The 11,710-nt window shown below is 37.8% G+C and overlaps 1 protein-coding gene across 2 annotated transcripts in view; it reads left to right on the top strand.

Annotated features, from left to right (window-relative positions):
• Positions 1-1,805: 1,805 nt before the first annotated feature.
• Positions 1,806-11,710, top strand: part of GDAP2 (ganglioside induced differentiation associated protein 2) — a gene marked incomplete at both ends in the record, with an annotated part of 49,513 nt that continues 39,608 nt past the window's right edge. For both annotated transcript variants that reach the window (XM_080691155.1, XM_080691156.1), the window contains 4 exons: positions 1,806-1,981; positions 3,935-4,074; positions 7,172-7,325; positions 7,740-7,828. In XM_080691155.1, the coding sequence (XP_080547281.1) occupies positions 1,806-1,981; positions 3,935-4,074; positions 7,172-7,325; positions 7,740-7,828 (559 nt within the window). The remainder of the gene's footprint in view (positions 1,982-3,934; positions 4,075-7,171; positions 7,326-7,739; positions 7,829-11,710) is intronic.

The raw sequence follows: 11,710 nt of genomic DNA, 5'->3' as shown, positions 1-11,710 counted from the left end.
GTACTTTTCTGGTCTTCCTTTCTTTCTAATCATCCCTTCTCTGTCTCACTTTCTGATTTATTTTTCTTCCAAGCTCTCAATTTTGCTGTACGACTCACTCCTTGGACCTCTTTTTCCCTATTTGCATTTATTCTCCAGGCAATCATGTCCAGTTCCTATACCTTTAAATACTATCCGTATGCTGAGACTTCCAGATTTATATCTATAGCCCATCCTCTTCTCTGAGCTCTAGCCCAATATAATCAGTTGCCTGTTTAATTAACATAAACACTTGATAATATAATGAGCATCTCAAACACTTAAAAAAAAGACTTAGGAAGAAAAAAATCGTTTGATTCTCACTCTCTCCTACAACCTGCTCTGATCATTCTCTCCTCTGTAAGGAGCATTGCCAGCTACTCAGCCAATCCGGCAAGTAACCCAGGAGTCCTCTTGGGTTCTGACCCCACCCCACCTTCTGTGCTCATCCTCTCCTTGTCTGTTTCTTTAGATCACATTCCAAATCTAACACTCTCATCTCCCCACATCTCACCTAGGTTACTTCAGGATCCTATTTGGTCTCTGCATCTACTCTTGCCCCCTCTTGATTTCATTCTAGTTAGAGTAATCTTTTCAGTTATTATTTTGGTTTAGTCATTATCTTGATCAAGAGCTTCTAAGAGCTTTCCCTCTTATTTAGAAAAAGATCTGACTTCTTCCCATGACTTACAAGTTGCGCGGACTGACCTTTCCCTCTCGTGCCAACCTCTTCACCTTCCCCTCATTACTCAGCCATTTGCTCTTGCTAGACGGCCTCCTGGCCCTCCTGGAGCAGAGCACATTCCTTCCTGCCCCTTTGACTTTGCACTTGCTCTTTCCTTACCTAAAACCCTGTCAGCTTCGCCTGGCTTGTTCTCTCACTTGAGCTCCTGCTCAGATGTCACCCTTTCTCCTATAGTAATTGCCTCTGGTCATTCTATCAGATGCTGATTTGTTTCTTTATCGTCTAATTTCTTCACTCTGAAACATAAGCTCACTAAGGGCAGGGACTTTCTGTCATTCACCAGTCTATGCCCAGCACCTTGGACAGTACCTAAAACAACAGATGCTCGCAAAGGTTAATCAGGCTAGTGAATCTACCATTTTACTGGAATGCCTGACTTATTGGCAAATTAAGTATCCTTTTCTTGGTGAAATTTCCCATGACCTCACTCTAGTACTTGACACTCTAAGTCTTCCTGTCACCTCTTCTAAATACGATCCTTCAGTACAGTCCACATCCTGTCACACATCATGTCAATTGCCAGTCCTGCTGGCTCTGCCTTTGCGTATCGCCTCTTAAACCCATGCCTCCTCTATCATCTTTGCTACTTGGGTGAAACCTTCAGACTGAACCCTTTAAATTATGCATGTTATTTCTTGTAGCATCTAACACTTCTGAGAAAAAATCATAGGTACTCAGCAACTATTGAATGAGTAGTCCTGTATCTAGAAAGTAAAACTGGTGGGCCATGTGATTATTTTAATAGCTTTAATTCTTGGGAAAGGATTTTTGCTTAAACAGTCCTCCTTTATTTCTGTTTTTGGGAGTGTTGTAGCAATTCTTTGTTGTTCATTATTTTCAATGGGGACCATTTAAGTGGCTATAATCACTTAATGTACTGTTGAAGCATTTCACAGAGACCTTTTGTTTTTTATTTAGAGAATTAAAGTAATAACTTTGCTTCTCTGTTAAAAGGATGCTTTCTTTTCTCTTAAGATAAAGTCTCCAAGGGACACTGAATTGCTGAGGAATTTGGAGGAAGACAAGCTGAACTGCCCATTCCATGGATCCCTTGGGAGCGCCTTCCCAGTTTGTGGACGTGGACACGCTGCGGAGCTGGGGTGACTCATGTGGAGATGAACTGAATTCTTCTGATGCTACAGCTAAAACATTTCAGGAAGATAATATTAGATCACCCTTTCTTTATAACAAGGATATCAATGGAAAAGTGGTTCTTTGGTAATTCTTTGACTATATTGTATAACACTTTCACATATTTTCTTCTAAACTTCTTTTTTGTAAGCTCTAGCATTGAAATATTGCCCTGCATGCTCATGCCCTCTTCTCCCTCTCTCTCTCACACACACAATTTTATTAAAATTGACATACAATATACTTTTTACGGTACTGGGAATGGAACCTAGGGACATTGTACCTCCAAGGAACACTCTCAGCCCTATTTTTTAGTCTTTTTATTTTTTTGAAACAGGGTCTCGCAGAGGGCCTCGCTAAGTAGCTGAGGCTGTCTGTGAACCGCGATCCTTCGGTCTCAGCCTCCCAAATGCTGGGATTACAAGCGTGCACCACCATGCAGGCTTTAAAGTATACATAAAGTTACAGTTTAACAAATTTGACATGTATATATAACCATGAAGCCATCACTGTAATTAAGATAGTTATAATTGTTTTTTGTTACTTTATAATATTTTTCTTGCCTTTCCTGTATTTTCTGGAATTTCATATAAATGTAATCATATTTCATTTTCTGTCAAGCTTCTTTCATTCAGCATAATTATTTGTAAGTTCAGCTATGTCAATTGTGTGTGTGTGTGTGTGTGTGTGTGTGTGTGTGTGTGTGGTACTAGAAATTGAACCCAGGGGCATTCTACCTCTGAACTACACTCCTAGCCCTATTTTATTTTTTGAAACAGGATCTCACCAAGTTACTCTTGCTAGTCGTGAACTTACAGTCCTCCTGTCTCAGCTTCCCAAGTACTGGGATTACAGGAGTGTACCACTATTCTGGATAGTTCATTGCTTTTTAAAAAGAGCTTTATTGAAATACAATTAACATGTCATGTAATTCACCAATTTAAATTGTAAAATCCAGTTGGACATGGTGGTGCACACTTGTAATCCCAGCACTTGGGAGGCGGAGAACAAAGGTTCGCAGTTCACTGACAGCTTCAGCTACTTAGTGAGGCCCTTTGCAACTCAGTGAGACCCTGTTTCAAAAAATTAAAAAAGACTAAAAAATAGGGCAGGGAGTGTAGCTTTGAGGTACAATGCCTCTGAGTTCCATCCCCAGTACCGCGCCAAAAAAAAAAAAAAAAAAATTCATGGTGTTTAGTTTATTTATAGAGTTGTATACCATCCTCATGGTAATTTTAGAATGCTTTTGTCAGCCCAAAGTTTTCCCCCAGTCCCTCAGTTTTAGACAATCACTGATATATGTCTTTGTGGATCTGCCTATGTTTTATATTTTATATTGATATGAGGGGGTTCTTGTGACTTAGGAGAATGTTTTCCACATAGTACAGATCATTACCCCATTCCTTTTTTTGGCTAAATAATATTCTATTTTATAGGACCATACATACATTTGTCAGTTCATCAGTTGATAGACATTTGGATTGTTTCTTTTTTGACTGTTTGGAGTAATACCACCGTTTCTAAATTCTTTAAACCAACCACTTTCAGCTTTGTAAGCATTCTGTTACAATGAAAGAGAAATAGGTAACAAGAGAATATATGATGTGATGGTTTTGTGAGTTTCACATAGTAAACGAATTAAGCTCTAAGATACCAGCTAACTTATATTTGTGTATTTCTATATGTTTGTTTGTTTATTGTTATTATTTTTGGTACTGGGCATTTATTCCAGGGGCATTCTATCTCCAAGCTACACCTCTTGTCCTTTTTATTTTTTTTATTTTGAAACAGATTTTCTCCACATTGCTCAGGCTGACCTCGAACCTGAGATCCTCCCAAGTCCTAGGATTATAAGTGTGCACCACCATGCCTGGCACCATTTAACTTTTTGAGCAAGGGACTTGTCTATCTTATTGCTTAGCTTATGAGCGAGCAAAGGCAATGTTGTGAAGGGGGTGAATAGAAAATGTTTTGAAAGAATTCAAAACTAGGTCTCTTACCTTCTCTTCTTCCCCCACTTGCTCTTTATTGTTTCCATAGGAAAGGAGATGTGGCTTTACTGAACTGCACAGCTATTGTGAACACCAGCAATGAAAGTCTCACAGATAAGAACCCTGTGTCAGAAAGTATCTTCATGTTTGCAGGGCCTGATTTGAAGGAGGACCTTCAGAAACTTAGAGGTGAGTGGATTGTCTAAGGTCTATCATTACCTAGGAAACATTTATTTTTATGTCCCTCTACCTGGAAGAAGTGTGTTTATGTAAGAAAATCATGTAGCTATAGCTGTTGTTATTTTATTTTATTTAAAACAGCTTTTGAAGCTGAGCATGGTGGCGCATGCTTGTAATCCCAGCATTTGGGAGGCTGCGACGGGAGGATTGTCGTTCGCGGACAATCTCAGCTACTTAGGCCCTTTGAGACTCAGTGAGACCCTATTTCAAAATAAAGGATAAAAAGAAATAGGGCTGAGGGTGTAGCTTGGAGGTAGAATGCCCCTGGGTTCCATCCCAGTACAACATAGATAGATGATAGATAGATAAAAAAACAGCTTTTGAAAGTCTAACAAAGTGTTAAAAGCTGGGCCTTAAGATCATACTGTCAGTAAAACTCCTCTGTGGTGTTGATGAATTTTGAAATAACAGTCACTATAGCCAATTAGGTCTTTGGTAGCATTTTCTTGACTGTATATTTTCTTGCACTAATAAGCTTTTTAATCATTATTTATGTTGGTAGAAAATTTCTTAAATATATCCTAGATATCAAATGTTACGTTCTGAATTGACTTACTGGTAAATTCAAAGTGCATTACAAGAGCAGATGTATTCTCAAGTAATTTATGCTTGCTATTTGTGTTTTTATCAGAACATGCTTCTGGGAATATTTCTTTGGAAATTAAGATAGTAAAACCCTGTTGGCTTAGAATCATATTTTTCTCATTAGTATTAATTTTTATTAACCAACCTAGAGGCCCTTTGTTATTGTTATTTGAAACCAAATTCATGATTTTCAAACTAGTACTCAAAAAGAAATGACTATACAATTACTTACAACTCATTATAAAACAGACTAGTATTCTTTCTGTATAATTTTTCTCCTAAGTAATTGATAATGCAGATAATTTTCTATAATCTCATCTTTATTTTTGATAGTCTAAATTTTACAATGATCTGCCTTCATGGGGCTCTTCATGTCTAGAAATGTATGTCTTTCAGTACTGAGAAATTTCTTGTTTTATTTCTTTAAGAGTTTCTTCTTGTACTCTCTGTTGTCTCTGAAGAAATCCTAATTTTAGTTGTTCTTTCTTGTTTAATCTTCCATTTGTTGTCAGGCATGGTGGTGCACGTTTGTAATCACCGTGCTTGGGAGGCTTAGATAAGAGGGTCGCACAGGTCTGAAGCCTCAGCTACTTAGTGAGGCTCTCAGCAAGTTAGTGAGACCCTGTTTCCAACTAAAGTATAAAATAAGTCTAGAAGTATATCCCGGAAGTAGAAGAGCCCCTGGGTTCCATCCCCAGTACCACAAAAAAATAAAAATATAATAATAATCTTCCAATTGCCTTTTCTATTATCCTTTATCTTTTTTAACTTTCTGGATGATTTCCTAAACTTTAGTTTTAACTGTTCTATTGAACTTTCATTTCTGCTGTCATAGTTTTTATTTGGCTATAACTATTATATAGGCATACTTCCTGTTCTCTGAGTATCCTTTTTTTTATACATAGCATCCTGGTTTTGATTCAGAGATACTGTACCTTTTCTTATTTCCCCAAGGAAAGTATTCATGGTGTCAGGATTTGAGGCTGTTTTTAAGTTCCCTTCCCTACCTTGTGTTTTCTTGAACACCATTTATGTTCCTCCTTTGTTTTAGTTAGAGGCTGCCCTCACTTCTGTATTCAAGACGGAGGAACTGAAAAGCTAAGGGGAAGCTAGGTGTCCAGATTTCTGTCCAGGGTGGTCTAACAAAGTACGCCAGGTGGATGATTTAAAAACAACAGACTTTTACTCCTCACCTTCTGAAGGCTAGAGGTCTGATGTCAGGGAGCCCGCAGGTCAGGTCTGGTGAGACCTCCTCTGGGTGAGACTGCCAGCTTCTCCCATGGCAGAGAGGAAGCAAGCTCCTGGGTATGCTCAGCAGGACACCAGTCCCATTCATGAGGCTCCATCCTCAGGACCTTATCCAGTTATCTCCAGAGATCCCGCTCCTGACACTGTTTCCTGAGGGGTAGGGTGTCAGCGTGTGGATTTGAGGAGCATACGCCTGTGGTACATAACAGTGAGCAAAAGGTATTGCTTGGTGAGTCTGGAAGCAGGTGAGAGAGCGGAAGACCTGTGGCCTCGCTGGGGTGCTTGCCTCAGTTATCGAATCTGTAGGTCCTTTGGCTTGGGTCTTATACTTGCCCAGAAAGGAATCCTCCAGGGGTGTAAGCCTAGGTATTTTGTTTCAGAAACCAGTTAACGTCTGTGTTTTTTACTAACACTTTAATTAAATCCCCTCTTTTCAGTTACGCCTAGGGTTCTGGAGTCCTGGAACCCTTTGGCTCAATATCTCCAGAGAATAAACTTCCTGTTTGCCATGATGGTAAAGAAATCACCTTGCTTTTTTGGCAGAGGGAAGAAGTTGCAGATTTGACTGATTTTATGCATTGATGATAGCCACCTCTTTTTAGTTCCACCTCACAACAGGGCATATAGAAGTACCTAAAACCTCTAATTTCTGAACTTATCTTTAGTGTTCCTCAGTAATAAGAACAATAATAATACCTAATGTATGTATGAACTTTGCATATATTAACTAAATCTTATGAAATGAGTACTACTAGTAACCTCCTTCAATAGGAAACACAAGGCATGATAAGGCCCAGCACCTGCCAGTGTTAAGATAGGAATGTGGCAGACCCAAGGTCCGAGTCACAGGAGCCTGTCTTGAGCCAACACTGATGCTGAACAGGCCAGCTTGCTTTATGTTTTTGCCCCATTTGTCCAAGCTGCTAAGTCCCTATACTCTGCTCAGGCGGTCATTCCTAGTCCCTGGGCTTTCTGCTTTCTAAAACTTTGATAGTACTTCTCTGCTTCATGTTCTCACCCATATTTCTTGTGCTTATTTCTATTATATTGATTCACTGTCATTTTGAGAAGGAACAGAGAAAAATGTATATGTTCAATCCATATTTTTTAATGGAAACTTCTTAAAGTTCCTAATATTTTTCTCTGATTTATGCTTTGATTTATTTTTCCATACTTCCAGATTTATATATATATATATTTCCTTTGTTCCCAGGTTGCCGAACAGGTGAAGCAAAATTGACAAAAGGATTCAATCTAGCTGCCCGGTTCATCATTCACACAGTGGGACCCAAGTACAAGAGCCGCTATCGCACAGCAGCTGAGAGTTCCCTGTACAGCTGCTACAGGAACGTCCTTCAGCTGGCAAAGTATAGTCTACTCAATTCCTGAATGTGGCATGCCATATATTGTTAAAGGCCTGGATTTAAAGATGAAACCAGGCTGTGGAAATCAAATTTGAGGCACTTGGGAAATTTAGGAAGCTCCTGAAGATAAAATCAATTATCTTTTTATACATAGCAGGATAAATAGATTGGATTTCAGTGATTTGAGAATTTAACCTGTTCCCATTTTACTCAGTCTTGTCTTGATATATGTATCCCCAAAGAGCGTGAATAAATTATATTTCGTGTGAATGTTAGTATAATTAGATTAACTATTATAGTAAATTTGTTGAGGTAGGGAAAGAGAGGTTGATTTGTGTTTTGAAATTGATTTTAGATTATTATTTATGTGTTCTAAATGCTTATCGTGCAACTTCTCTGTTTTTTGTTTGATTGCAGAGAGCAGTCAATGTCTTCTGTTGGATTCTGTGTCATCAATTCTGCAAAACGAGGCTATCCTTTAGAGGACGCAACACACATAGCACTTCGTGAGTAATACTGGAGATGCCGCACATAAGTCAAGTCTTAAAGTGGTATCTCAGACAGAGAAGATTCATGGATTAACCGACCATGGCACCCTGGAGGAAAGTTTCTATTGAGAGATTTTGTTGTTCTCAAGTTACTTTCTCAGTTGACATTTTTATCCATTCAAATAAAGGCTTAGAAGATGTAAAAAATTTGAAAGTGATAGCAAATGACAAAGCATAGTTAATGCACTGGCTAGTTGAATTAGAATTCAGAATAATCTTAACAGGCTGCAACAGTACAGTTAAAACAGATTTCATAATGTCATATTTGTATAGCACTTTGCAGTTAAAAAAAATAGCTTTCACTTGTACTATTTAAATATAAAATCTTGCATTTATTTAGGTTTAAAAAAGACTGGGCCAAATCAGTATGAGCCAGATATGAAAATACACTGTTGGTCTGAAAGCATTGCTCAGTATATAGAATATAGGCCCTGGGTTCAATCCTCGGGGCCAAAAATAGATAGAGCTCAAGAGAGCCCATGATCTTACTGTATTATATCTGGGTTCAGACCACATCTCAATTTCTAGCTTTAGTTCTGGAGATTGTAGCTCATGAGACACTGACAAACTAGCAGGTAAACAGCTTGAAATGTTAGTGGTATTCTTCTAAAGAACATGCTTTTAGCAAATACCATGCCCATCTCCAAATTTCTGATGCAATCTCAATGTAGACTTAGTCTGTGCTGTGTTTTGTGAGCAGCAGTTCTTGAGCATAGGTATCATAAACAACACTGAGCATCCATAGAAGGAACCAGCTCTGTAGACTCTTTATCCAGAAGAATGTATACCAGTGTAGAATTTGCATGCTGTTTCAGGAAGTTTATAGATTCCTGTAAGGATTATACATAATCCCAACTATAGAAAGCAGGATCTAAAACCCAGTAGTAAGGACAGATTTTGGCTTGACTTGAGATAGAATTGTCTGAAACAAAGTATTCTAGTGAATTTCTTATCACTAAGAATATTCACACAGAAGCTTTATGGTATTATAAAAAGTCTTCATTTGGGAGGGAAACTATATTAGATGATCCTTAAGCTATTTTTAGACTTTAAATATAAGGTACAGGAAGACATCTCCATTCAAAGTTATGAAGATAGTTGAATGTATAAAATTATTACTCTAAAGCCAGGCATGGTGGCTCACACTTATAATCCCAGTACTTGGGAGGCTGAGACAGGAGAATCACAATTTTAAGATCTTGTTTCAAAATAAAGAATAAAATATAGGGCTGAGAGTGTAGCTCAGAGGTAAAATACCCCTGGGTTTAATCCCCAGTTCGGAAAAATAAAACCTAAGTCATATCTTCTTTATAGATGTATTAAGACTTTAGCTTTTTTTCTTTAGTTCATATGCAGTTTAGTTATTCTTCCAAAAAAGCCTAAAGAAACATTCACATTACAGTAAATGTATAGGTTATTATCCACGCAACAACAGTTTGAGTGACTACTATGCAGAAACTCTGCTCTATATACAAGAGGCTACAGTGGGGAGAAAGAGATGAAGGTGTGTGTTCTTACTGTGCTTCCACTTTGGATTTTATTGTCCCAGATGTCCCTAGTTAAATGGTGTTCACATGACATTCTGATTGACTGCGGAGAATACTGTACAGATTAAACCTTGAAAGGAACAGCATGGACTGGCAATTGGCACTAAAAAAGAGTCATGAGATCATTCTTTTTCCCTGTTTTTGCAGAATTACTTTTCTAAATGAACTCTGTTGAGGGAATTCATTTTGGTTACTCTTTGGCATTGTACTTTGTTTTCCAAAAACAATAGTACAGTTATGTGCTGAGGAGCATTAAATGTGTAACTGTTAAAATTTATAATAAATAAGATAAAATAAAATTTTTAAAGTAGTATAGCAGAATATAGGGAGAAATGAAAAATAAATTTGTTACTTAATCCACGGAGAGCCATAAATATCTGTTCAATCTTCTAGCAAATGAGGCTGCCGTTTTAGAATCTTCAAATATAATGTTGACCAAAGCAAGCAATATGCATATAAATTATTCATTCATTTACCAGTTACTTTTGAATAATTCACAGCTCCAAGGTTTGCTAGGCCTTAATTGATATAATAATATAAAATATACTTGGCCTTAAAATAGTCCAGCTCTAAAATGCTGTAAGATATTTACAAATATCAAGATGTTGAAAAAGTTACAGATACTCCTCAACTTAAGAGGGGATTACTTTCCAATAAACCTACTGTGAATTTGAAAAATCATATGTCAAACTTAAACCATCACAAGTCGGGAACTATCCTGTATAAGAAGAGCCCAAGGAAGGGGATAGTGTTCTATGCAAAGAAGATGGTTCTTAAATGGATTTGAAAATAAGTAAGAGTTCAGTAAGAGAATGGTAGATGAATGATAAGTCTAGTAAAAGATAACTCTGTAAGTGAGGCAGCATAAAAGTGGCATGTTTTGAGTATAGCATGGAAGCACATTTTGCTAGAGCATGAGATATGGGGGATGAGTGGAACTAGGACTGAGGAGTAGTGGGAGCTGCATAGTTGAGGTTACAATAAGGAGAGTCATGCTAGAGACTTTGAATCTTTTTTTTTTTTAGTTCTTTTTTATTATTTTTTTTTTATTGGTGCATTGTAGTCATACATCTTAATGGGGTACAAGATGGTGGAGACTCCATCTGCACATCACCCAATTAGCCCTTACCCAGTTCTGGCCCCATTCATTCCCTTCCCCTCCTTTCTTCTCATATTTGGCTTAGTGATTGACATTGATATGTTTGTTAAAGTACATCATGTACATTAGAGAGTTTCCCTCTTCCCCCCTCCCATCCCCTCAGTTAGGTCGCCTTATTTGCTCATCTGTAATATCTCCTTCTTTGTCTAGAGTTCCTCCTATGACCCATTTTCTCTCTAGTTTCCACATAATAGGGAGAGCATCCGATTTCTTATTTTTGAATCTTAACCTATCAACAGCACAGAGCCATCTCAAATATTTAATAAAGAATTGGTAACATAAGATAGCTCAGGCAACAACAAATATGTAGACCTGCAAATGAAAGAAGTAAACAGTTATAAGTTTATTGCCAGAGTCTGTTGAGCACTGAGAACCTAAAAAGTAACTGAAACAAAGAAGAATAGACTTCATAAATGTTAGCAATAGGACTAAAAGATCATGGCAACCCTTTGAAAATGCAGGATGAAGGAAATATCTAAGCTTGGGTGACTGGCTAGATGTTGATAAAGAATACAGAGAAGAAGATGGAGGTTAGGACTTTAAGCTTCTGAGGTCAGGTTTGGGCACATTGAGTTTGATATGTGCAGTAAGGAATAGGTAAATTAGATTCTTTTGCTCAGAAAATAATATAACGATTTGGAATCCATCAGCATTTGAGGTAAAACCTAACCAGCAAATTAGTGAGCTAAGGAAATGTACATCAAGAAAATAGAGTGCTGTTGACAGAGCCCTCCGTAGGACATTTTTAAAGGTAAGGGCATTGGGCATTAAAGGACTAAAGCTAGAAAGATCTCCAGTAAGTTCAAAATTGAGAAAGGGCCATTAGGTCTTGTTATTATGAAATTAATAAAGAAAAATTAGGATAACATAGAAGTTGAGAAAAACAAAAGCTTCTCTTGGGTTTTGTAAGTGGATGAAGTGCTGAGTAGGACATCTGCTAAATGAATGGAAAGACACTGTACTTTCTGCTTATGCTAGATCATTCTAGTCAAAGAGAAGGCCCCAGGGAATAAGAGGAATGTGCTGAATAAAAGAATTGTCTAGAGTCAGCATCTTCCCTGGCCAGGCACTGTCAACAGACGCTGGTAATGGAGCAGTAAACACACACACACACACACACACACACACACACAC

The sequence above is a fragment of the Muscardinus avellanarius genome (genome assembly GCF_963383645.1).
Source record: "Muscardinus avellanarius genome assembly, chromosome: 3".
Lineage (NCBI taxonomy): Eukaryota > Metazoa > Chordata > Mammalia > Rodentia > Gliridae > Muscardinus > Muscardinus avellanarius.
This window is presented reverse-complemented; position numbering and strand designations above follow the sequence as displayed.